The 27,638-nt window shown below is 41.1% G+C and overlaps 1 protein-coding gene across 1 annotated transcript in view; it reads right to left on the reverse strand.

Moving 5' to 3' along the window:
• Positions 1-1,411: 1,411 nt before the first annotated feature.
• The window catches only part of LOC109998172 (CREB3 regulatory factor), a 33,279-nt gene continuing 7,052 nt past the window's right edge, over positions 1,412-27,638 (reverse strand). The window contains exons 2-10 of the mRNA XM_020652932.3: positions 26,578-26,655; positions 26,430-26,499; positions 26,202-26,318; positions 23,469-24,267; positions 17,207-17,380; positions 15,494-15,683; positions 12,061-12,134; positions 9,772-9,900; positions 1,412-9,249 (exon numbers count right to left, since the gene is read on the reverse strand). Coding sequence (XP_020508588.2) covers positions 9,128-9,249; positions 9,772-9,900; positions 12,061-12,134; positions 15,494-15,683; positions 17,207-17,380; positions 23,469-24,267; positions 26,202-26,318; positions 26,430-26,438 — 1,614 coding nt within the window. The 5' untranslated portion in view covers positions 26,439-26,499; positions 26,578-26,655 and the 3' untranslated portion in view covers positions 1,412-9,127. The remainder of the gene's footprint in view (positions 9,250-9,771; positions 9,901-12,060; positions 12,135-15,493; positions 15,684-17,206; positions 17,381-23,468; positions 24,268-26,201; positions 26,319-26,429; positions 26,500-26,577; positions 26,656-27,638) is intronic.

Genomic DNA, 27,638 nt, shown 5'->3' on the forward strand with positions numbered 1-27,638 from the left:
GAAAAAAAGGCTTATTTTGACAGAACATTTTCATTTGAAGTTAGTGGTGGTGGAGATGGTTGGCTCAATATGTACCATATGGTGGTGAACTGGGTTGAGATCTTATCATTGTGGAGAGACCACTCCCATCAGAGATACAATGTTTCTCTTTTCTTCTTTATCTTACAATCACTTAGTGTTTCTTGTTTGTTTCTGAGTACTTTAGAGTATTGTTATTTTGCACTGTTGGTCCAAGATTCAGAAAACTCTGTATCTACCCTTATACCAACTCATTGCTTATAAATGCACAAGTATGTTCCCCCTTGAATGTACAGACAGAAAAGACAATGCTTTTCAAAATATACACATTGTCTGGGTAACATTTAAAACATGATATCATTACACTAAAATTAAGGTGAATACCACCAAGAAGACAATAAATTGCGACCCATGACCATCATTTAAGTGTCATTTTATTGACTCGACACAATGCTTCTAGTTATGAGTCCATTCCACATCAGAGTTCAGATAGTTCTCTAAAGTCCTCTACCAGCAAGTTTGAAATGTTCCTCTTGTGTTGCGTTAAGTGTCAGTGAGATGTGCCTGTTTTTATTCCTCTTAGCTGTTGGGTGGTCTACTTTTATATTATTTTGTATAGAACACTATCGATTGATTTTTTTACATTTTATTATTGAAATGTAATTTTTTCGTCATTGAAAATTGTATATAGTCTTTTCTTTCTGTGTTTCTGTTTTGCTATGTGTACTACTTTGGGTGGCCTCTTTGCATAAAGGTGGCATTAATGAAGTTGATTTAAGGAAGTCCCTGTTAGGGTAACTAAGGTGGTAACTAACTAAGAATAACTTTGTGTGTGTTTCAAGGGAGCCTGCAAGTGGATCTTTCAGCTCCCCGGTTCCCATCACTGTAGGGGTCAAGCACTTGGTTTTTGCTCTTTCAGCACTCTGTAAATACAAATCTTGGCACTAGAACAGATTTATTTGGGTGCCTGGCCCTTTAAATAGGGGGTCTTGAGTGTATTTCTTGACTGCTCAGGTTGCCAGAATCTGCTGTGTCATTGCAGCCTGTAAAACCAAAACTGTTATTTCACACCAAAACTTCTAAAGAACATATCTTCAACTTCACCCCTTCAGTAGTATTGGTGTGTGTGTGTGTGACCTGTAGGGGGTGCTGTGCAGCATTCAAGCACCAACTGTTATCCCACAGTGGAAATGCATCACTCCGTTTTCTATTCCTACCAGGTGTTGCGAGATGCGAACAAAGCAACACCTTAAATGAATCACACTGCTTAACAGTTAACACTGAAACGCTGCAGAAAATAATTAGCAATTAAAGTTTTTTTTTTTCTTATTTTAATCTCCAATTATCAGTTTTACCTTCTGCAGGAAAAAAAATGTCCCCAAACACTCCAAGCTGAAAAGGAACAGAGCCTCTTATTATTTTAAAAATATACTTTAATACAACAGCTGCATATAAATATTAAAATATACATTATACAGGTGTACAATACACTCACACAAAACCAAAACCAAAAATATTAGGCTTCTATTTGTACGGCACTTCTTGTATTTTTTTTTTTGTATCGTTTTTTTGAACTATTTCTTAAAGGTTACTTACTGACGGAGTTGTACATAAAGATGTGTTAATGTGTTAACAGGTCCGAAGTATTACTGTAGTATTGTGATTACTGGTTACAGAGAGACAGACGGAGAGGGGGGGAGGAGGAAACTGGGGAGAAGAGAAGTTCAGGGTTGCTGTACAGTATATGACATGGCATTGTGGAATGTTTTCTAGTCTCTGGATTTTCCTTTTTTGCTCCCATCATTCAAGATGTGGTGACACCACAGGATGTCTCTGTTGAACATCAAAGTATTCATGACATCAAGTTTGAGTCCTTTTTCACTCGCTCGCATCCACAACCGACTCATTGACATCGACAGAAACGACTGACTTTGTTTTAGTTGAAGCAGCGAGTGTCTCTCAGATGTCACTCATTGATCATTTTACATTTCAGCTGCAGATCTAAGCGTCAGTGATTAAAATCTCTGGTGTTATAAAAACAAAAAAACTTAAAATACTGAGCGTTGAAGTCACAGTGAAGGAAAAACGAGTAGACCCTTAAAAAACATTTCCATTTAAATGTGTTTTTACAAATTAAAATAATTTGGTTTCTTTATGTAGAATATCCAAACTTTCCTTTTGTTATACAGTTGTTTATTCATGCAAAACGTGGGTAAATGAAACTGTATTTTTCAGGGCGTTTTTGAAAGATCACCAGAGATTTATGTGTCATAATGACCGAAGCTTAGCTCTGCAGATATAAGACATTAGGGGTATAAACTGGAGCTAGCTCAAGCCAGCATCCAACACCTCAGCTTTACAATGGATCAAACTTCATGTGGACCCGCAGGTCTTCAATGAAACCTTCTCCATCTGGAAGAGGCCCAGATGAAGGTTTCCAGGTTAGTGATAAAGCAGCATCAAGACGCAGACCTTACTGTTCCACCTCCTCCTCATCTTTCACCTTTGCAGCTGTCAAAGTGTGAAAGGCAGAGGAGGAGAACTAAAAGGTTTCGGGTAAACTTTTCCGAGGCTAAGTGCTGTCCCCCCCCCCCACCCCCCAACCAGCCTTCACTAACCCGCGGGCCCTTCGCCTTTGAAACCAGAGACGCCCGAGTGTCTCTGACAATGTGAGCACCGGAGCAGAGCGGGGACGGCCACCAGGAGGTCAGCAACGTCCCACCGGTGTAGTCTTACTGATGGGTCAATTCACCCCCGCTGCTCCACAACGCCTCCATGTGGAAGGAGGAGAGGGAGGGGAGTCAACAGCCTCCCTTCTCCATACATCCTACTCAACTATTTTAGACTTTGAATGTCTTATGCGGAGCATGCCAGCTCTGGCACAGATGCAGGATTTATCTCAGGCAGCTGAAAATGTGAAACCTCTCAAGCCAATCAGGACGCCAATAACAATCAGTTCATCTATTTTCTCTTAATAGCCCATGCTGAAGGTTTCAAAGTGCAGCACATGGTTCACAACTTTTTTTGGTAAACGTTCTTCAAGCAGAAAACTTTCCAAGTCGTTTCACATCTATTTGTGAAGTTTAAAGAAAGCATGTTGAAAACACACTCGCAGCCCAATTTTTATTCTAAAGTCCATGAAGTGTTAAACTTCAGCCTGACTTCTTTATTTTGTATCTGCAAATTTCTGCAAATTGTTTGTTGCTTAAGAAGAACACTTGTGTTCATTCTGCCTTAGTAGATCTGGAGTTAGTGTCTAAAAACGTTCAAAAGGATTTTACTATATATTTTTACATAAACTGTTTGCTGATTCCCATCAGTTAGACGGAGATATGTAAACCATTCTTATGCAAGGGGAAGTTTAGCTTAGCTTAGCATAAAGACAAAAAACTTTGTTGAAAGCAAAAAGAAACAGCTAGCCTGCTCTGTCCTGAAGCAGTGACCTCACGGTTTGGTTTCCAGGGAAACAGTGAACACTTAAGAAAGGTCATGTCTTAAACAAATCAAACTATAAACATCTGAAAGATTAGGTAGGCAGCTTCGGAGAGATCAGCAGGAGTAAGCCAAATTGTGAACGTATCCAAGGAAATGCCAAAGACGCCCACTCCTCCAATATATGTAGACAAGCTTGACCTCATTTTTTGTGGAGGATGAGTCCAAACGAGACTTTGAGGAGACCAGCAGCACAGAGTTGTCATCGCTGACTGTAACTATCTTTTTCTGCCATTTTTTTGCAAAAAGATCGCTAGCTAAGGCTTCCTCAAGGCCTGTGACAACCCCTCCCAAAAATGGTCTTTACTTGCAGAATTTCATTGAATTATTGCTGACAGGATGTCAGGAAAAGTGCTTTTACAATGAATTGCAAAGTTTAAATTTGAAAAAAATATCTAACTTTAGCTATAGTTGGATTTTGTTACGCTTGAAAAATGCCTGGCTCCAAATTGTCAGTATTTATGCTAAGCTAGGCCTATTGACTGCTTTCCTAAGTCAATTTTCTGAGAATGTTGAACTTTTGTTTCAGATACTAAATAATTGTATTGCATTATTGGATATTGGCAACACTGGGCCCTGTTTGATGAACACCGTATCAGAGCTAAAACCAAATGTAGACATTCTCCCTCTAAATAAAGGGATCATTATTCACAGCCCACAGCCAGCTGCTTATTAATTTGAGTTCATTTGGCAAAAAAAAAAGGTTTCTTCATTTGCATTTCTATTTAACAGCAGACATTTAAGCAACTTGTTGAGCTGAATGTCTTCTGTGTTTATTTCATGTCAAGTGCTCTAAAAGTTTCAAGCTGTCACCGTTTCCTCAACAGCTAAGTTTAATCCATCTCTTTCTGTCCCCAGACTTTCTCTTCCTCTGCAAGAGCCCAGATGTACGAACATGAGACATGTTTCAGGACTGTATATTCTCTGTCAGATGGTGACACCCAACGAGGAAGTCATTCGGTTAAGAACTGCACACTTGATGCAAAGTCATCGTCCATATTAGGTCAGAGCTGGCTAAGAAGATCATTTCTGTTTTCTTTAAATCTCAGTCGTCCCTTAGTCAACTCAGGCTGTAGAGTCCACCATGAAACAGCTACAGAGTGACCAATCAGCAGAGACATCTTTGGGTCATTTCAGCTTCCCCCCTCTCATATCTCCCCTGCTGCTTCAAGGTACGCATAAACAGAGACTTTTCGGGGAAACTGAGTCAGGAATGTGAGCAGAGACGAGCGGCCTTGCCAAAAGTGGCCACTCCCCATTAAAGCTTTACAGTTAAAGGGATATGCCATGATACAAAAGTGTCAACATGTTGTTGTTTTGAAAAAAGAGAAATAATGCTACAGTGTTGTCAGAAGCCCTTTTACGAGCTCACTAGTTGCGTAAAATCCGGCATCATGTCCTGTTTGTTGTTTGGATCAGTGTTGGGAATTCACTGCATTACAACAGATTTCTCTTCAGTTTTTGGCTTATAGATGAATGTACACAGCAGATGGAGTTCTAAGTTACACAACACCACTCTGGAGGAAGGAGGCAAACATCAGGAAAAAACTTGTGTATTCAAAGTGGAATCTTTCTAAAACCCCAAAATCCTCATCCTCACTCATGACAGACGGGTTGTACACAGAGATGCACCACTTAGGATCTGATATGACCATATTTTACATCTCATTTTATCTGATATATACATTTCTTCCCACCTAACTGCAGAGCCCATCACGTCTCTCCTTTAGTGAAATCAGCAAGTTTTAATGCAGAGACTTTTTGTCAAGGCCTATAAGAGCAGATGCAAATGTACAGTAAATTGCTTTTTGAGTTGTACGCATTCAATTGCTAAAGAAAGAAGAAGCAGCATACCCAAATGTAGGTTACATGTTTAAACATAGACTGTACAGAAGAAGTGGAGGTAGCCTCTCGAGTTTTAAAGTTGAGCCGAGAACCGTCATACACCTGCCACCTGGGGGCGACACCACAGGTTGCAAAAATGATTCTGACTGTATAAGATGTGTTAGAAAAAAAGAATTCTTCTCTTGTAATCACTGTCAATGTTTTAAAATGAGTTTATGGTCTGAATTCCTGGATTTTGGACTTTTTTTAATACAGCATGATTTTTAATTTTGATCCCATTTAGGATAGACATTGTCGAGCATCCAGTTACACTGAGAAACTCTTTGAGTCGCCCGTCATTAAAGTATGTCCATTCTTTTTTTCAAATGTGCTTCTTTTACTAGCAAGAATTATCCTCAGAATTCAAGTTACTCCGAGTAACTGATTCACATCGAACTAGTTTCATTCTTTATAAACTTTGCTTTTGCTTTTGTCCAAATATGGTCACTATGGCGACTGTCTAAATCCGAAACTCAGTTATAACAATCCTCTGTCCCTCAGACGGTGCCATAAGGGTCAGAAGAGGGACTGCTTGGAAAGCGTTTAGTTTTAGTCTGTTGCTAAAGTACAGGACATTTACTCTGAAAGCATATTTTACCTTCAAGGCTTCTAAACAGTGATCAGGTGGCTTTGTCAACTTCTTGTATATAGTCTATGTGTTAAGCATGCCATATCAATTTCATGTTGTATTTTGATTGTGAGTATCACCACTTTCTGTGTCAGAAATCTGAAATAAATAGCATTTGATTATTGGAATATACACTCCTATAGTCGTAGTTTAAATTGAAGTTCAGTTTATCAGATTATCATACGGGCACAAATGTTAACATAGGACCAATTGCCAATAATACTGTGCATCCTTTGCTGCACATCGTTCTACAGTCCAGTGGTATGTATATTTGTTTTCAGCTGCTCCCTCTCTTTGTCTTTATTGTTGTCTAAGGGCATGAGAAGGAGGCAGCTGCCAGCGGGAGATCCTGTGACTCTGCTGGCAGCGTCGCTGCCTTCCCAAGCCTCGACAGAAAGTGGGCAGAGGGAGGGAGGAATCAATCACTTCTCCTCAGCGGCAAGAGTGTGAAGTGGATTTCTTCTACTTGCCCCAATGGAACTTATCTTGGGTCACCTTTGATTTTCTGTATCATAAAACGATCGCATGAAATCCTGAGCAGGTTTCTGTGGTGATGTTTAAAAAGCCTCATTGACAACAAAGACGTTTGCAGCTGCATCAGGCATCTTCCCTCACATAGCCACAGACTATCTGTCTCCAGCAGCAGGACACTGAGATGAATCCTTTCCAGCTGAACTAGTTCTTTTCTTGTTTACATTACAGTTCAGTGCTCACACTACCATGAGCAACATTTCCCAGAATCAGAAGGAAACAGAAACGTATACAGGAGCAAGACAAACCACCATACAACAGTGGTGTCCACAGCTTTGAAATGACCATGAATGAGACCTTGAGGAGGTGAAGAGTTTAAGTTTAACTGATCCTCGCCTGCTTGAAACAGGAAATGGAGTTTCCATAGGAGGGGAAGCAGCATGTTTTAGAGCAGCAGCTTTGGAACGCAGCCCAGACGGGAGCTTGTCAAGGTTGAAAAACAAAAAAAAAGGGGGATTGCTTAGCTAACAGCCGCTCCTCTACTTCTATAATTCCCAGAGATGATGTTCACAGAAACCGGTGTTAGCTACTGTTTCCATGTATAGGTTTTAATATGAAGGAAAACATTTTGGTTGACTTTTTTGGCTTAGATTGTGAAAGAACCTAATACAGGCCTGCACTTTTTTGTCCTCTAAGTTAAGTCAAGTGAGGCTAATCTTGGAGCAGTAGTCATGGGTTACATTTTAACTTGTAATAGGGTTCAAGATCAGGCATAATAACACAGGTCCCGGTGGCTTTAAGCTCCAGGCACTTCAGAAAGGCGTCATTATGCAAACAAACTGCCTATTACAAAAGTACGTGCTCACAGGCCAGAACCCAGTCAGCAGTTACTGCCTGATGCCTCTGCTCAGGTTTGCATTGCTTTTTATTTTCTCAACAACCAGTAGCACCAAACAGAGACAAACTGAGACCACCAGGCGGGCACAACAAGTCTCTCAAATAATATCTGTCTCTAAACGAAGGTGCCAAGAGTCTTTTTTTTTTCTCTCTTTCAGACGATCTGAAGCCCATTGAAGGTACTTCTTAGCTTCTTCTTTTTTTCTTTTTTTTTTACCACAGTGCAATTCAACGGGTCCTTGACTTGTTTTAATGTCCATTATTTAGAGACCACGGACAGATTGGTCTACAGCTTCGGCAAAGACCACAAGAACAAAGGCAGATTTCAAACTCTCACAACTGACGCTGGCATCGCCTCAAAAAACAAAAATCATTTAAAAATACAAACTTATTTGCTTTCTAAACCTAAAAAAGGTGTTTCTCTCTCTTTTTTTTTGTCATTGCAATTCAGAAAGGTGCGCTACATAATCAGGTCAGGGGGGTTGAGGAGAGGGTTCTGGGAAGGCATTGAGGACACATCCTTTTTTTTTTTTTCGTGGGTAGAAATAAAGCCACTAAAGATAAGCTGAAAGGAGCACCAGGCTGCAGAGCTAGAGGACTGAGCGAATCAGTCATCCCATGTCTGTCACACCACTCTCAGGCCTCTCGGGGCAGTAGTGCATTAATGTGAGGGGAATTCTGCAAACGTCAACCTTGAAGGATGCACGCAGGTAAAAAACAAAAAATATTCAGTCACTTTTCCCTCAAAACAAAATGACTTGTTAATGGTTGGCAGCATTTGAAGCGAGTGAGAGGTTTTGGTGTCCGAGTGGTTCAGCAGTGTCACTTTATCTTTGGTCAGTTTGGTTTAAGGTGCAGTTTTCTCTTTCATTTTTAACTTTGCTTACATTTTGAAGGGATGTAAAAAAAAGTTCAAGGGAAGGGGGTCGAGCAAGGGGGAGTGTATTAAAGCTCAAGGGACTTTTTTTCAACAACAAACAGGCTGTTGTTTCCATCAACAGCTGGTCTGGCATCAGGACTCCGTCAATATTTAAATGTCACAACACTCACTGACATTTCAGATGTCGATGCAATCAGAATGGTATGCAGTGCTTCTATAGGAGCCCAGCCAAGTATACATAAAAAAAAACACACACATACATATAACTGCGTCTTTGTCTTCCAGGCCTGGGCTCCTCCCACTTCCTTATTTTAGCACTTCCTCTATCCTCAAATGCCCCCTCGCCCTCGCCTCACTACAGGTCCCCTGCCAGCAACTACGACCAACTACAAAACAGTGCAATGTCTATTCATAGGCACACTGGGATACGAATACAGCACACAGAGGGAGAGAGGAACACTATACACACTCATACAGTATGTTACATGTCCAACACACACACGCACACATTCACACACACTCAAACACATACATAGACAGAACACAGAATACATAGACGTCAGCAGCAGCAGCTGCAGCAGCAGCAGCTCTGGCCTGTTGGAGTTGGTGGTTTTGCTGCAGCCTGCAGAGACAGAGCGGTGAAGATCATCTGCTGTTTGAAGGGCCAGCAGGAGGAGCAGGGTGGTAATTTACTCCCATGTTGTTTAGGCTACTTCGTCCTCCTCTTTCTCCCCCTCTTCTTCTTTCCCAACATATCCACCTGCTCTTGCTCTCTCATGTGTTGTTGGTGGTGCAGGGAGGAGGGGCAGGCGCGGACGACAAAGTAGGAGAAGGTGTAGGGAGATACTTGGTGAGGTTTAGCCCGCCACCTCGTCACCTCCCTGCGGGGGGTCTTTGCTGGTTTGCTGGTTCTGACCCCCCGCGCTGGCTGCCAGAATCCTCTGCACAAAGTCTTTGGTCCGCCCAGCGACTAAAGGTCCTGCAGTGTCATGAAAACACATTTTAAACATGTGATTGAGAGAAGATAAAGAGAGAAATATCTCTCCAATAAGGGTTTCTTTTATAAAACAGACATGACTATAGACACACAAACTTTACAAGAGTCTTTCAGTGAATTGTAATGTTGCATTCTTTGTTTTTGTTTTTATAACTTAATTATTATTTTAGAAATACCGCTCTTCCCTCGGCCAGTGATTTGTATCAGCAGTCGAGGACACCCTACGTTGTAAATGAGAATCTACAGCCTCAGGAAAAAAAAGTAAATGCCAAGAACACCAATTCAGAACATATTTGGAGTTTTTATACTAATAATCTAAGTTTACTCACTAGATTGTTTTTTTTTTTAATTGTTAGATAAAGTAATACTAAAGTCAAACTGCTCAGTTTTAGAGAATAAATAACATGCTAATATTAACAAGAAGCTCCTAACCCATGTTTTGAACAGATGGAAGCAGTAATGATGCGGATGATAAATAAGATTTGGAGTGTCTGTGTTTCTCACCGCTGGACTCTCGGAGGATGTCTTCCAGGCGTTGGGTCATCCCTCGCTCATCCGTGTCTTCTTCCTCGCTGCTCTCCACCCGCAGTCGAATCACCTCCTTGATGCGCAGCAGAGCTCCCAACAGGTTCTCTGAGGGAAGAACAGTATGGAATAAAAACATGACTTTTTCTCCCAAAACGGTAAACGAGTTATAATAGTAACATTTAAAACTTCATTTTATGATTTGTGTTGGTATGAAGGATATATGACCCAACAGAATCAGTGATAAAACTAGTCTTTAGTAGCAGTCTTCAGTAGGTTTCAGAGCACTGGCCTGGCACCAAACTCCTACATGTCTGAAGCTCCCTGTTGAATCTGCCGCTTAGAATTTAAAGCTTGTTTTTAGAAGCTGCAAATTACAGTGATGGACAAAGAGAGAGAGAGAGGACAAAGAGCGAGAGCAATGAATGGGAGGGATGAAAAAAAGAGAGAAGAAAGAGTCAGAGGAGGGAGAGAGGAAGCTCAGTTTATGTGTGCGGCTTAGCGCCATGTGTTTTGGCTTCCCGACAGTGGGACACTTTTTTCTTTTCTTTTTTATTGCCGGAGCCACAACTTAAGCCGTCGCACTGAAATACTGTGCCGGGCAGAGGAATGACTGGAATGTTGAAAATGGGATGAAAAAAAAAATTTTCAAAAGGAAATTGGTTGCTGTTTGAATCAAAGAGGAGGAGGAGGAGAGGGAGGAGGAGGAGGAGGAGAGGGAGGAGGGGGAGGAGGAGAGGGAGAGGGAGGAGGAGGAGGAGGAGAGGGAGGAGGGGGAGGAGGAGAGGGAGGAGGAGGAGAGGAGGAGGAGAGGAGGAGAGGGAGGAGGAGGAGAGGGAGGAGGAGGAGAGGGAGGACGAGAGGGAGGAGAGGGAGGAGGAGGAGTGGGAGGAGGAGGAGGAGGAGAGGGAGAGGGAGGAGGAGAGGGAGGAGGAGAGGGAGGAGGAGGAGGAGAGGGAGGAGGAGAGGGAGAGGGAGGAGGAGAGGGAGGAGGAGGGTGGTGGCGGGACAGAGCTGACAGATTTGGCAGAGAAAAGGTGTTGATTATCTGGAACGAGGTGAAGTCACCCTTCTCAGACTTCTGTGTTCCCTGCAATCTTTTGGTATTCAGCGTTCTTCAACGGAGCATCTTTAAAATGATGTTGAAAATATGGTTTCTCAGCTCTGTTTTTGCTTCATTTATATTTGATCTTCTGCATTAGAAATAAGAACCACAGCAGAAATGAGCGATTAGGTTCTGATGGGAGTTTAGCTTTAATGATTGTATGAGTGTAAAAATAAAAAGAATCACTCAAGTACATAGAACATTATTTAGATTTCCACTTCTAAATCTAAGGTGATGACAATAGGGTGGTTGTTGGTTTATAATTTCTAATAAATGTTAATAACTATTTTAAAGAAAATCATTTTTAGAAAAACATTGTTCCACTTCACCGCCGCTGCTACAACTCCAACCTTGGGGGAACACTGCAGTCACAGTATTTTAAACACATTATCTCTCCCAAATCCTAAATAACTCCAAACAGCAGAAGTGATTATTTTTCACATGAAGTCTTTCCCAATCAGATTTGAATGTGTCCCTCTTCCTCAGTCATCGTGCTAGCTAATGTGACGTCTGACTCTCTGATAAGCTGAATAGTGTGAATGCATGGCCCGTGTATCGAGGAGTCTATCTGAGACATCAAAGGTTTGTGTGCTGAGTGTGTAGATGCATGATACGAGCACATTAGATCATGTCTTTTTAAACACAGTTTTCAGGCTGACTTTGGTATGTGCTTTTTTTTGTTGTTGCACATAATCAAATTACAATGGCAATTATCAGCACAAGTAGAGACACACTTTTTAGCCATGATAGGTTAGAACTAGAAATGATAGGTTACGAGATCGGGTGTGAAGCATGACAGTTCTGACAACGTTGATAAGATGTGTAAGACTACATAACATCACTCTTAGATTGGTTATATGAATTAGAAGGTAATGATTCTTAAAGTATGGGTAATTGAGTAGATGAAGTATGGACATTGACTGGAAAGCTAAAGCGTGTTTTGTGAATTGTCATTGTCACAAACTTAACACCAACTAATTTTCATAAAAGTCGCAGCTTGTATTTGAAGTCAGACACTGCATCTTTAAGTTTATCGAATTCAATCTAAACCAGTTTTTAAATAAAGGCCAGATGTCTCAACCAGTGGGAGAGATGTTATTCTTCAGTTGGAGTAAAGAGATAAAAAATCCTCCAAACAGGACTCAGACATGTGCAGTACTGACCGTATTCCTGGTTGAGCCCCCACAGCTTGATCTTGTTGGCTTCATGCTGGGCCTTCTTCTTCAGCCTGCAGGCCCTGAAACAGAGATAGAGAAAGCTCCGTCATTCTCTGAAAGAGGAAACTCTCTTCTCGTATTGCTCCTCTCTATGTGATCCTATTTCTGTTCCCGCACGTTCACACTGAGAGATGCTGGAGAATGATGAGTGGAGGATGTCTTTCTGGAAGGCTCCCGTCATCCATCGCCTTTTTCAGTAACCACTGGACTCCATGACTCTGAAGAGAAACAGCTGCTTGTGTTTCAGTGTTTTGGAGTTTGAAAAACGACAGCAGGGAATGAATCAATCAATGCATGTTAAGTACTAATGTGTCTCATGGGTACTTTTCTCTTTAGCCTGCAGAGAGTTTCTATTTTCTTGTGGCTGTGAGTCAGCTGAAGGAAACTTTAGGAAACAACACACCTGCAGACCAGCAGTGTTTGACAGAATGGTCTTCTTTGTTTCTCTGCATGTTGAAAAGTTGCCTCTCAGCCTTGAATTATCTCATATACTTGCACACAGTCCTTGCTGGTTTAGGAAGGATTTACCAACCAATCAACAATAAAATGTTTTATGTTCCACCTTCTTTCCCTCAATTTCCCAAATCAATGCAGAGGTTTAGAAAAAAGCGCCCACTCTCGATGCAGAACCAAAAATAGCCTAAAAGCAGTTGTGATGGATCACCTAAACCAAGCATTGATTTAATTGTCGTGCTGAAGGAGAGAAAAACAATGGCTTCCAGCAGGGCAGGATAAACATATTCACCAATTCAGGATTTGAAAACGGCTGCTGTTTGTTGTCTTTAGGATTTTCACAGGTGTCCCTTCTACCTCTTGCTTAAATGAAACCTAACAACCAATCACATGCTGAGAGCTAAATGTGTCTTAAGGGAAAGGATGAGTCAGAATGGGCACAGCAGTGTCACTGTCATGTTGCACGGGGACATCATTAAAGAGGCTATTTAAAGCGTCAGCTGGGAGGTCGCTGACAGACGACTGAATTCGTTCAGTTTAAAGGTTAAAAAAAGTCAAACATTTTGCTTTGGACAAGAGTTTAGACCGACAGGTGGGGAAATCACTGACACCTATTCGTACTTTCAATAACAGTCATATTTCTGCCAACATCAAGTCCCCTCTTGTGACTGACTCGAAACCATACTGAGTTTCTTCTGTGGAACATTTAAAACCAAAGTAGGGCAGGATATTAAATATTTAGATAATATGTCAAAGCTGATAGAGATATTTTTACATTTTTGTCAAGATTGTTGGTAATCAGACATAAAAAAAACACAAAGTCATGTCTATATTTCAGCCTCTAAGGCAAATGTGTAGATCATGGAAACTCCATTAAGTAATTACCCGGCCCCTTGTGACGCACTCTCACTAGGCAATCTGTACCCTGCCCAAGCACGTTTGACCAACAGAGTCCAGTTTGTTTAAATAGTACGAGTGCTCCGTACCATGCTCAAGCACAGTACACTTCCTCGGCCCTGGCACTGTTGGAACTGATGTAAGTGAACGTGTGCAGTCACTGTTGGTCAGAAGAAGAAAAAAAAGTTCCAGTGCACAAGTTAAGTGCTAATTTAAGTCCTAAAGATGTTTTATTGTTATGTTTAATGCACAATATACTTTTAAATTCCCATTTGTGTATTTTGCAGAGGCTTTATTCCACAGCATGGAAAAAGCCTCAGAAGGATCAAGAGACAAAGGAAAGAAAGAGCATGTTGTGGTCGTTATTATTCTTGGAAGAGGAGTGGTAGCTTAGAGGTTATTTGTGGGTTTTCAAAATTCTTTTGAAGATGCAGAGATATTTAACTCTTGGACCATCAAGGGACCACGCAGGAGAAGTGTTCAATACCGCTAACATATATTATACAACATTGGCTTTTTGAGACGACTTTAATTTGACGTGGAGAGGCCGGAAAATGGCGCAGCTTTTGGAGCCATTTATCATCTTCATCTGTGCTCTAAATGCTTTGGAAGAAAACACTGTTTAGTTTCATTGGTGGCTGATTAAATCTTAAGAATTTCTTTCTGCATTTAAACTTAAAGCTAAGCTAAAATATGTTTAAGTATGTTTTTGTACAGCACACACAGACACTATCTGATATCCCCTCTCCTGATATAACTCCCAGTATATTTAATTTTTATTTTTAAGGTTGTCTAGTCACATGGACAGGAAATCTTCCCCGATCTAACTGCTCTTCGTCAGAGTATTCAGGCAAATCCTTTTCCTCCACATCACCTGAGCGCCCTGGGTCAATTGTTTTTTAACGAGATTGAGAAAGGAATGAGAGCGACTGGAACGTTATGATAATCCCGCTGCTAACTGTGACCTCTTCTCAGGCGGCCACAAGTGTGACCGAAAAAAAAAAGATGTGACTCTTCGCAGCTGAAATTCCTGCATATTAAATGAAACCATGAACTCAGTCACATTACAGGAGGAGGAAAAGTACACCATACTTTCCATCTATTTAATAACCTCCTCCCACTAAAACGTCCGTCTAATGTTTGTGTCATGTTTCATGTATTTGGAATAATAAGATATACAGAGTCCCCTTCCTCTTTACATCCAATGTAATAATGTCCTTTCCTCCAACTTTTTCTCCATCTTGCACGGATGAACTCTGTATGACCCTCCTCATCCAACTCCTCGTCTGCCTCCTAAATCCTGCCCTGATTTCCTCCTATTCAGCCTTTCATCCTGCTCCATCCATCTCATCTCCTTTCTCGTTTCCTTTCATTTATCCTTCATTTTTTCCAGAAAACTCATCTTTAAAAGGTAATTTAAATAATTTAAAAATTTAAAAAAAGAAGAAGAAGCAATAAACCCTAAAACACACTCGTGACCTACATTTTAAGAATCGTCTGTGTGGTGTATTTCATCCTAAGGGATATCTGTTGGACAGCTTTGGATGTAAATTGAAGATAAAAGCTTATTTGTGGCAGGTTTCTCAGAGGCTGGGACTTTAAAGGTCATCTTCAGAAGGGTACACTGTGTTCCACTGAGAGGAAGAGTTGAAATGAGATGCTTCCAAACACTCTCACAGAAAAATGTGAGACATTGGATTTAAGAGCGTTTTCCCTTACTTCAGACCAACCATGCTTCAAATTCAAGATGAATAGTACTCTATGTATCGGAGCCTCTCTGTAACCTCCTCGAAGGTCAACTTTTTAAAAGCATCACACACAGTACTTGTGAAGTGATCTAAACAAGGCTAAAGACTGAAGATTCAAACCCATAGAGCCCCGCAGGATTTGATTCTACTATACAACACTTGATGCAATGCAAACAAAAAAAACCCCTCTAAATGCCCACTCATGCAATCGATAAAGGAAGCCTCTGAGGCGCTGGCTTCGTGAAGAAGACGTAGGAGGACAGTAAAGTGGAGTCGGGTACCTGGAGGCCAGCTTGTTCTTCTCCTTACGGGATCGAGCTCGGGCCATGGCGGGCAGGTCGTTGACTGGACCCATGCCGTCGATGGCAGCGTTGAGCTTCTGCAGCTGCTCACCGATGTTGTGAAGCTTCTGCGGGTTCGGTGTCAAGTCGCTGGCGTCCGTCTTTCGAGCTTTGCGGCGTCCTTTTTTGCCTGGAACAAGGACAACAGAAAAAATATCTAAACTCCAATAGTCCCATCAGTGCTCTCTGTAAATATTCTGCTGTGCAGGGAAACACTGTTTGGACCAATCAGCTTTGTTTAGTAGTATTTCTAAATCTGGTGCCTTATGTTTTTTAATAAAAGGAACAACATTATTGGAACTGCTAGTGTTGAGTGCTTCCCCCTGAAGCTGAAAATTGTTAATGCTGTAACATATTCTTGCAATGCAAAGTGTTTTTCTTATACCACAGACAGGCTCGGTTTCCTTTCTCAGTTTCTAATCATAACAATACAGAAAGGAGAAGAGGTGATCACATTTGATCCGTGATCTGTTTGGCTCACCCCCCCCCCCCACCACAACATGTGATCAGCAGACTGATGCATCCTTCATCATCATGGGGGGGGGGGGGTCAGTTTGTCAAAATGTTGATCATCTTGTTTTTGTTGTGCTGTTATGTGTTAAGAAAAAACTGTGAAGAACTGAAGTCATCATTTAAAAGCCCAAAGTGACACAGTGTTCAGACGAACACAGTGATAGAGCCAGCAGTGAGCAAGCATATCCTTGTTCTGTCAGGTTGAGTTACAGTGTTTGTCAATGGAGTCTGGTGTATTTGAACAGCGGGATGTACAGGCTGTCTGTGGTAAAAAATAAAATAAAAAAAATAAAAACATTTGCCTTAAGACAAAACTATTTCAGTCTCTGTAGCAATGCTTTTTTAATTTAGTCAAAAAACATCCTGAACCGGTGAGCACAAAAACAAGAATGCTTAGTGAATGCACTTCAAGCCAGAGCATTTTCCAAACAGGTATTACATTACATCCATTATAGCTTGTTTAAGTAAGCTGGCTAACGTCATTTCCTAAACTTTTGAGCTTATACGTCAAAACATGCCAAAACATGCCAAAATAAAGCCTGGGTTTAAAATTCTTGCCAAGGTCCCCAAACATAAACCACGATTTGTCATCAAGAAATGTTTGTAAATAGAAGAAAGAGACGACTGGTATATCGTTGTATTTGGTGAAATCGTGCAGCCACAACAATGCCATCCAAAAAGTTGCATCAATGAAATGTTAGAATAATCCGTTTCAGAGTGCGCAAGTATGTCAAACGTTCATTTATGAGGAAGCAGCTGTGTGATGCTGGTGTGCTGTACAATATTGTTGTTCTGTTTTCTGCAAAACTGCTGCAAAGCTACAGTTGTGCCTGACATAAGATTCACTAATCAAGAAAGAATTTGACATGAAAGTTGTATGTAGGGCAGATGCCGGAGGGTCGTGATGTGTGCCACATGACAGAAAATAAATGGGACACTTCAGCTTCTTTGTATCGTTTCAATGACTTCTGATGCTTTGCCAACCAGCAGATCTTTAGACCTTGAATTCCAGCTCCACCTCTTTCTGTTCAAAGGTGACAATACCTTCTCATCTATCTTTCTGATTACATGTTTTTACAACCATAGACAATAAAGTCATGTTTAATCACTAAGATAGTGATAAAGCAGTAGTCCTCTCACCCTCTCTGCGGTACAGGGTGCTGGGCAGAGTGCTCGAGCTCCAGGACAGAGACCAGTGCACGTCTCCGCCCAGTTTCTTCTTTGTGACCGACTCTCGAGCACGCCTGTACTCCCAGAAACATCGACGCTTCGACGGGCGCTCGCCTGACTGCCTCACCGGCTCGGCCTCCGCCTCTGCAGGGAAACAGATCCACACACCATGCAGCAGAATCTTTAGTTTGAGAACTAATGCAAGTATAGTAATGACAATGCTTAAACACAAACATGCAAAGTAATTGGAAGCTTTCTTTCCACGACTTCAGTGTAGTGGACTAGATTTTCATGATGAGAAGATTGCTGATAAATTATGTTTACACTCTGAGAACAACAAAGGGAAAAAATGCTACATGATCAGACATATACTACTACATTACAACACAAATGCATTACAACAGTTTATATAAAACGTGCAAAAGACGCACAGACAACAAAAGCAAATATTAAATGGATGATGAGTTCATTGGGGTCACTCAGTAAAAGGCTGCACAGAAAGGCAACCACTGGAGGATACTTTTTTAACAGCAAAGAGATTTTCCCTCAAGGTCAAACAGATAACAGAGTTCATTTGTCATTTTTTATTTTGTTATAAACAAAAATACATAAACGATACATCTTGGATGCAGACAAAGTTATCCTAATGCATTGCAGGGTCATTCAATTATTAAACTTCAACACTTTATAGATTTTTAAATATTGAATGCACTTGCAGTTTGAATTGAGCATCTGTATTATCTGTGAAAATAATATTGAGTTGTGATATTTACTTAAATGAAAGGACTCGCCCTGGGGTGGGTTTCAGGTACAATAATCCTTACAAGCCATCAAAATATGATTTACACCAGTGATTCTCAACTGGTGGGTCACAGATCTGTTTTCAGTGGGTCGCAAGCATGTGCCTGGAAAAAAACCTGGTCTCAAACAATTTGTCAAGCGCTTTCTTAAGCATGTTTGCTGTGTTCAGTTTATTGCTCCTGTTTTGCATCGTCTGAAGAAAAAAAAAAATTGATGGTAGCTGCAAACTGCAAAAACTGCACCATTTTACATTAAATTAATCAAATTGGTTGACAAATATCAGACATTTGGGTCATGATTTTCAGGAAGGTGTTGGTGATGGGTCCTGATGCTAGACGAGTTGAGAACCACTGATCTACACAACGATTTAAATGTGGAGCCAGAAAAAGGTGGAGTTACAGGGTGATGGGCAGGAAAGTGTTTGAACGTAAGACAAGAAACAAAATGCATCAAAAATGTCTAGAAAAGTACTGAGGGTGAAAAACATTAAAAGAATTCCTTCTCTGTGAATTTCTTCTTCAAGTTCCACGCTGATCTATTAAATAGTGGTTGAGATATTTCTGTCTGATGTCGGCCCGCAAGAGATACATCACTCGGGTGAAAGTCGACCACAGAAAGTATTTACTGTCAGCAGTTTGAAAATGACTATTTCTCTTCTGCTCTGTTTCTCTTATCACGTCTGATCTTATTGTCTGTTTCCGTTTCAATGCGACGCACACTGCACTCAAACACAAATCACTACACGGAGAGGAGCGAGCCGCTGAGCCGTCAAAGAGTGTGTTTCAACTCTGACTGACCTGTGATGAAAACACATTTCATAACATCTCGCTCAGATTCCAGAGATTACAGTTTCTCACTCTGGTGAAACTTTTAGTTTCATCTGCAACTAATGCTTTGAACGCAAGCCAAGAACTGACATGGATAAAAGAGACTGTTTCAGTCATAATGTCTTCATAACACAAATTAATAGTGTCCTTTTTCTTGACATGACAAAGTTGGCCCCACTCTAGAGGTTCAATGATTTTTTTCTGTAACCCTGAGAAAGCATTAGACTGATTCCTGGAGTTGAGGGAGTGATTTGGATTCCTTCAAAAAATCTTTAATGTTGCAAATTTGTAAACATTGCCCGATTTGACCGCTGGTAAAATGATAAGTTCTAGCTATAAAAAAAAACAACCTTTTGTTTTCTTGTATCTATCGTTTTTCCAAAATGTTTCTCAGCATGGCAGAATAATAAATGAAATGAAATCTGATGCCGTTGTTGCATCAGAATCCCTTAAGCTTTGAGCCCTCGACAGAGTCAGCATGGCGATGATCCAAATATTTCATCGAGGTCATTATATTAATATTTCCGGTGTTTAACTCTCAACAGCTATTCCGTGGGTGGACAACATTGACAGCCACATATAAATGTATTTAATAAAAGAGAAATGCCCTGCATGATAACACAACGGATGGAACATAATTATAACTGACAGGTTTTCATGTTTACGTTTGCAGATATGAACGCACGCTGTGAACCTTAATCCACAAACAAAACCTTTATGTCCATATGACAAAACCACCATCATCTTAAACTGCATGCATGTATGCTGCTTCACAAGCAGACACCTACACCAGAGACGAACCTGTCACTAAAGATTAGCCTCAGCCGTGCAGAAGCCGTGAATTATGGCATCATCAATAATACAACGTGGAAAGCTTCCGCTGCAGGAGCAGAGACTAGACGGCTCTGCAACATTCACCAGGGCTGAAGAACAAAAACATACGATGGCAATAAGGAAAATAAAAGGGGGATTTCATCGGACTTAGAGTAAACAACCACGAAGTCCTCTACTAGGGCTGCCCTCGTTTTACACAAAACCACACACACACACACACACACACACACACCGTCACACGGGGCTTGTGTAACGATATGACGTCTGGTCAAGTATGCAGCAGACACCATTGTCTGCACCCTCCCCTCGACTCCGTCTTTTGCTCCGTGGCTCTTTTTGAATTGTTAAACCCACAAACACACACTTTCTTCAATTGGAATGTGCTTAATGTAATAGCTCGTCCAGGGAAACACACACACAACAATAGCTACAACAATAGAGAGAGACATCGATGTCTTCCGACTGTTGAAATGTGACCCAGTCCGGTCTTTGAGAGCGAGCCAGCAACCTCTTTGTTACCTTACAAAAAGACGCCTGAGATTTGTTTATCTAACGGGGCTGATCAGAGGCAGACAGAGCCGAACTGATGTGACGTCTGTTTACATGTATTTATCATACATTATTTACTTTGGTCTGGACATGAAGTCCCCACGGACATTTAAGCTCTGATGTGATGGTCAGAGCCGACATCAACAGTCAACATTCATGTTCTGATGAATACATCCAAAAGAAATGTATACAACCCCCGCAAGCCTTTAAATGAGTATTTTTCCCTTTTTTCATCAGAACATCTTAAAACTACATTTAAAAAAGGGACACTCCAGTGATTTATTTTTGATTTGAGTTCCTGAAGCAAAGAGAGAGAGACAAGGACGAAGACGTCAAGGTTATAAAGTCAGGATTCGTTCAACAGGTCAAATTAACCGCTTCCTATCCCGAGGATGGTTTGGAAAAAGGCATTTTTAAATTTAGAAAGTCAATCCCCCTTCAGGGCTGCTGCTTGTCAACAGGCAAGGCAGGCAACCGCTTGGGGCCCCAGGCCAGTAGGGGGCCCCCCAGGTCTGACACAGTCACAGCAGTGGCTCATTGACAGTAGGATCCCCCTAAGCTGGCCCGATCTCACAGCACTCACTCTTGCTGCATGCATTACTGCTCTGAAAACCTACGTTTGTCAATGAAAGTGGACAGAGAGGTTTTACTGTCCTTTAGATCTATGTTTTGAAAATAATGCTAATGTATACAAATCTGTAAAAACCTTTTTTAAAGTTCATATTATGCTATTTTAGTCTATGTCAGATCATTTATGACATAATGGTTATGAATGCTGGTTGGAGGGGCCCCCTGTGAATTTTTGCCTAGGGCCCCAACAGACTAGAATAGAAATATGGATCATTTGTAAATCTGGAATGTGAGAGTACAGCTGAAGAAAACCTGTGTCTATGTCTTTCATGTTGATCAGACAACCATGTGAAAGATGATTTAAATCAGCAAGACTGTACGGCTAACATTTTACATACATGCAGGAAGAGCCTGACATTAAAAATGAAAGAAGTTATCCTCTTAAAACAAGGACATGACAAACTGGTTCATAAAATACACCAGAACACAGAAGTAAAGCATTCAGTTACTCTGCTCTTAACATCCACAATAACAATGTGGACAGTAGGTGGTTATTATTATTTAAACTGCCAGTACTACTTTATTCCTCGGTTTGAACGCAAACACTTAAAAAAGACTTATCACAGGACTGTGAAGCCTTGAGGAAATACTTGGACTCTAGCCCAGCTGCAACCGAGCTAGCTGAAATATAGAAACGATTTTGTATTTTGATTTTGCCAAAACTCCCAAGAAAATCAAATTCTGGCAGAGAAACTCAACAGAAATATTTTGAGAAGTTAAAGGGGTTAAGTTTGGATACATTTCTAGCTAAATAAAATAGAAAAATATGATTGTAAAAGGTCAACTTTTTCCAGGTTGTCAGAAACACAACGTAATGTTTGATTCTGATCTGAGGACTTAACATCCACATTAACACGGAGCAAGTGCGGGTGTATTAGCTTTTAGTCGATAAGTAAGGAAGCAGTCTATTATTGAGTTTCTCATCTGGGTTTGACGTTCCATCCTCACATAGAAATAAAAAGGTTTTATGTGACAGTTAACTTCATCCTCCCAGTGTGTGAGTGCACAGAAAGAGGGTTAAAGGATGATAACACAGACATAGCACAGTATTGGTTATTTACATTATATATTTATCTGACAAAGTTTAAATACCAAAGAAATAATAATCATTCTGGATAACCAAGGTGACAACTTCAATGACTTCTTTTGTCCCATAGCACACCAGTAGATAATCAGTGTGCTGTGAAATGAAACAAAAACAAAAATGTGAGGACCTTGAACAAGGATTTACCACCTTAACGTTGTTTGCTTCCTCGGGCCAGTTGAGATGCAGTATGTACATCAGTTATTCTCACAGGAGGGTAACGGTGTTACTGTGGCTGGGACCAAATATGAAAATCAAAAATGGCAGGACAAGATGGCCTAACCACACTAAAAGGGAGAGGTTCAACCACAATAAGGATGTCTCTCTCAATCTCTCTGTTTCTTTGAAAAGTATGTGATCATCAGTAGATCCTTCTCACAAGTACCGTAACTACAGTATTTATCAAAAACAGATAAATGGGAAAAAACAAAATACTGAGCCAAGAGAAAAGTTTTTTGTCAACAAGGCATTAACTTAATGCAACAGTGTGCGTGTTTTTGAAGCTGTTAGAACATCCATCTGTATTGTAACACTTGAATCCTCAAACGAAGGCAAATGAGCATTGTGGTTACAGGTAGTTACTGAATAACATGAAGACTACCTAATACTTCAAGTTGGTCAAAACAGGCAATGTTCAATGAGGCTTTACAAAAATATACATTTTGTGAGCATGCACTCGGCGACACAACACTTAGTGCGTCCACTCAAGTCCTGTTTTTTTTTGGGAACTATACTCTAAATGTTGGTTGAAACACCTCTGTTCACGTGAGGTGTAATACAGGAAAGATTGTCCACACGTTTCACACGATGGTTACATTTTCTGGTACAGATAATGAAATAAAGATTTCGACCAGATGTTGTAAAATTCCCTCCAGGTGTTACTGGAAAATTGTGTTCACAAAAATGTTGTGGTTGGAGGTCGCATTGACCTTGATCTTCGACAAAAAATATTGACTTAGGTTATCTTGTTTTCAATGTAAATATTTGAGCCAACTTTTAAGGTATTCCACCGATGTGGATATTGCATTTTAAAAAATGTGGTAAACAACATTAAAACATAATTCCTCTGACATTGTTTTTAAAATAGCGCCAACATTTAATCAGCTATGAGAAAAGTTGCAGGTTTAACTGATCTGATAAATACGGTATTTGTCAATAAAACATGAGAGTTTTAATGGAGATAAAACAAGTCTGAAAAATGTATTTGGTCACATTAGAGAGCCATAGGATTGATGAGAAATTCCTGGATGTAAAGATTTCATTCAAAAGAATGTGGCAAACAGCAAAAAAAAAACATAATGCCATCTGCCATTTCTGCCTGAAAGTGAGCCAAGACAAAAAGAGTATTTTAAGAAGCCACCAGCTGAATGCTGCTTAAAAGTTGGACTGAAACTGTCAACTTTCAAATATGAAAACACTCTCTGGTTACAGACAGTATTTGATGACATTAAGAGACATTTCACACAATCTCAAAACACACTCATACAGACCATCTGAAAGAACTCACCACATTCGGTCTCCGAGGAACTGGAGAGCTCAGCCTCCACTGCAGTTTCCTCTCCTTCATCCTCATCTTCCTCATCTTCCTCCTCCTCCCCCTCTTCCTCTTCTTCCTGCTCCTCCTCTTCCTCAAGATCCTGCTCAGTCTTAGCCTGGCACTCTTCTTTTCCCGGCACCTCCTGCTGCGTCTCCACAGCTTGCACCTCCTCTTTTGGCGAGGTGTGTCCGGCCCCGGCCCCGGCCCCTAACTCCTCCTCCTTGCTGAGGGAGTAGTTGTGCTCCTCGCTGCAGTGCTCCAGAGACAAACCTGCAGCTGATGCCAATGCCGCCTCCTCTTCCTCCTGCTGCTCCACCTGATACACCTCCACTGTACGCTCCTTCGACAACCTCTCATCCTGCCCTCCACTTCCTGCAACACATAGCTCACTCTCTGTTGTCGTGGAAACAGAGATACGCCCCGCCTCCTCCCTCCTTACAGCCTGGACATCTTGGTCGACAGGAGTGGGTGTGGTGTGTCCGTCCCTCTTCCTCCTCTCCTCTTCCTGCTCCTGCTGCAGCTGCTGCTGCTGCTCCTCCCCACTCCTCCCCCAGCGGCCAATCAGGACTGCCTCCTCGGAGCAGGCCAGCAGCTCCCCTCCCATCCCGAGGCCCAGTTTGGTGTAGCGAGCCATCTCGTCCAGCGCGGATACATCCCAGCGCTCTGGGTGCAGGTCCTCACCAAAGCCGCCATCATCCACCAGGTCGCTTAGCAACTCAAAGGGCCGTTTCCGTGGTGATGCTGGGGAGCCCAGCATGAGGAGTACGCTCTATAAGATAGAGATATACTGTACACTTCTGCATCACATACATATATATATATATAAATAATATATACAGAGGGAGTTCAGTGATAAAATATCTGCCTGCTGTTTATTATTAAACTCATCATTCCCTGCAGCCTGTTCGCTTCATGAGTTTTATTTAAACATGAAAAAACTGCAGGATAATCACGTTATCTTCACAGGTAGGCCTATAGATTTTAGAATTAGTATTATTAATAATCTGATTATCTCCACAGACACACTCAGATGGCCCTTTTTGAATGTCTCTCTTCAATAATAAGAAGAAGAGTTACAGTATCAAGGCAAAGCTGGCACAAACCAAAGAGAAAGAGCAGCTGGGGTCAAGTGACCAAGAGTGGAAGAAAAGACAGAAGGCGCTGCTTACATAAACAAAGTGTGAAACTGGAGAATAAGATGTCATTTTCAAATTCTTTTGCAGCATTGACACTCTAATGAACTGGGGAGATTTTCTTTGTATGCAGTCCAGCCTTATCCTGCATGCTGTGTGTTTCTCTGTCCGCCCTCTGTCAGACCTGTGGCTCCTATAGAGCAACACAGACTGACCAAAATCACATGTCGGCAAATACAAATGTTTAGTCATGTCTCTTCGCGTCTCATACAGATGCACAAGTTACGTTTGCATCTGTCGCAATACAGAGAGAGAGCAGAGGAGAAAGACAGTGAAGTCATCTTGTCACTGTGTTTTATTCCAGTCTAGACCCACGTAGTGTTGGCTGTGAGCTGAAACAATGATTGACACTCACAGAAATGACCCAAAACACAGCAACCTAACAAAATCTGATTATAAAGGCAGGGCATGGTCAGTGCTGATACAAACACTTCTTTTGGAGTATGATAACTGAGAAAAGGTATTTTAAAACAGGATGACATTACACTTATTATACCTTTAGTTACTTTTTGCCTTTAATTGATAAGACAACTTGAGAGAGGCAGAAAATGTAAGAAGAGAGAGCAGGGGGACGACATGCACAAAATAGCTTTGGTTCTGGGAGTTGAACCTGCAATTAGTGTGACGAGGACTGTAGCCTCTTTTCTTGAGGAGCGTTTTCTATTAACTAAGCTAAAACCAACACCCGCTTTTTGTAACTGTTAAGACAGTATGTCAGATTGGGGGTGGCTGTGGCTCACTTGGTAGAGTCGGTTGTCTCTCAACCAGAAGGTTGTGGGTTTGATCCCCAGCTCCTGCAGCAACATGTCCAATGTGTTCTTGGGCATGAAATTTAACCCCAAGTTGCTCCTGCTGTTGCTCATGCGGCGGCATGTGTATGAATGGGATTAGTTACTTCTGATGGACACTTTACACTCTGCCATCGCTGTGTGAATGGGTAGGTGTGACATGGGGTGTACAAGCGCTTTGAGTAGTGATAAGACTAGAAAAAGCGCTATACAAGCTCAAGTCCATTTACCATTTGTAGATATTTTTTGTACAAGCACTGTTCACATTGTTTACTTTTGTTGCCATGGTATCGAAACAGATATTGTTTGTGTTTTCCTAGTGCCATAGTGAACATCAAATTCTGGTATCCTGACAACCCTACTCTGAGCTAATGGTGTTCAGTAGAGGAAATTGTAGAAATGAAAGTGCAAGTTGTAACCTGTGTTTAAGGGTCAGAATAACAAGTCATGAAAGTCGAAGATTTCAGATTCTTTGAAAGTCTTAAGTATAGCTTGACTGATCAATTGGGCAGCTGACATAGTTATATTACAGGTATAATATGTATGAATTAGAAAAATGTCCATACAAATATTGGATTACGCAAGTCATGCTTTGCTATTCTGTTTACAATTATCTGCAACGGAAGATTGAAACTGAGAGCAATGGAAAACTAAATAGTTTGTTTTAATTTGGAAAGCAGGGAAAATGAGCTATGGGACTTGTGAGATGCGTGTCGACTCACCTGGTCGTACTCTGTTCTGCCCCCTTGTGGCGACATGGCCAGGGGATAGGGGCTCAGCAGACCCCTGTGTCCCCCGTAGGCCTCTCCAAACGCAGGCTCCATGCCATTCATACCCGGCTGAGAGGGAGGCAACACACACAAAAATAAAGTGTGAGAGGCAAACATTGAGGAGCATCATTCACAGGTGATGGATTAAAAAAAAAAAACTCTGCGGCATTCCTACTTTACCTGAGGCATGCCCGAGGCAGTAGGGTGGCAGGTCACGGTCACAACGTCAGCTCAAGTGAGTTCTTGAGTTCTAAAAATTAAAGTTCTGAATTTAATACGGATATGAAACAAAGAGGAGGCAGAAGAATAAGAGGAGGGTTTAATTTACCTAAGGTTGAGAGATGACAGGGTGAAGGGGTGGAGCTCTGTTCACATGTCGCAGCCCTGAAGCTCTCAGCCTCCCAGCCTGAAGAGAAAAGTCAGACAAAAGGCCAAAAGGTTAATTATAACCATACACAAAATATTAAAGCGTTTGACATTTTTAGCACAGAGGTAGTGGTTAGGAATAGCTGCAGTATGCAGAGTCAGATATGGCGTTTTCACATATGCAAAACTTGCAGAGCTACACATGTGCACGCATAAGTTCACCAGACTTTTTTTTTCCTGCCAGACCCAGAAAGAGCTCACTTGCCGTCAATTCATGGTGTTAGTGCAGTAAGCGGTGAGCCCTGCTGACGTCAAAAAGAAACAATTCTGCACACCTGTAGGCCAAGAGGTGCTTAAAAAAGGATCAGTGGCAATAAATCTAATACCAAAGAACTCAAGCACACAGTCTACTACAAAACCTCCGCTTCACAGTACAGAGTGCTTCACGTGGTTACTTTACAAACAAATGGAAGAGATAGTTGTAATAGTGGAGACCGAGGTCATAGACCAAGCAATGATGTCACACTGTAGAATGATGCCATTCATTGATTTAACTATCGTGAAGAAAATCACAGCAAATATATGATAGAAAATATAATCATGGAATCAAAGGTCTGCAACTAAAAAGAGCAAACCCATAAATGAATAGATAGAGGTAGAATAAGACAAGTTACTGAGTAAGTACAAATAATGGCAGAATTGACAGTTCAGACACAGACCCAGGCTCCATGGATGCAAGCTCAACGTAGTGACCATACCGATAGAACTTCATAACAATGAAGAGCAGCAGATCATGCAAAAAAAAAAAAAAAAAAACCTGCACTCAAGGAAAGCTGTGGCCAAAAACTGCTTCTGTTTCTTATTATTATTCCTTTGGTGAAATGTCATCAGGTGAGAAGCAGCTTATAAAAGACCAGATTGAAATGCGTCTCTATGTTCATAATAAAAACCTTTAAAACATTTCAACTGGCCACTTTTCAAAAAGGTAATAGATGATGTTCACTTTTGTTTAGTTTATTTACT

The sequence above is a fragment of the Labrus bergylta genome, chromosome 1 (assembly GCF_963930695.1).
Source record: "Labrus bergylta chromosome 1, fLabBer1.1, whole genome shotgun sequence".
NCBI lineage: Eukaryota > Metazoa > Chordata > Actinopteri > Labriformes > Labridae > Labrus > Labrus bergylta.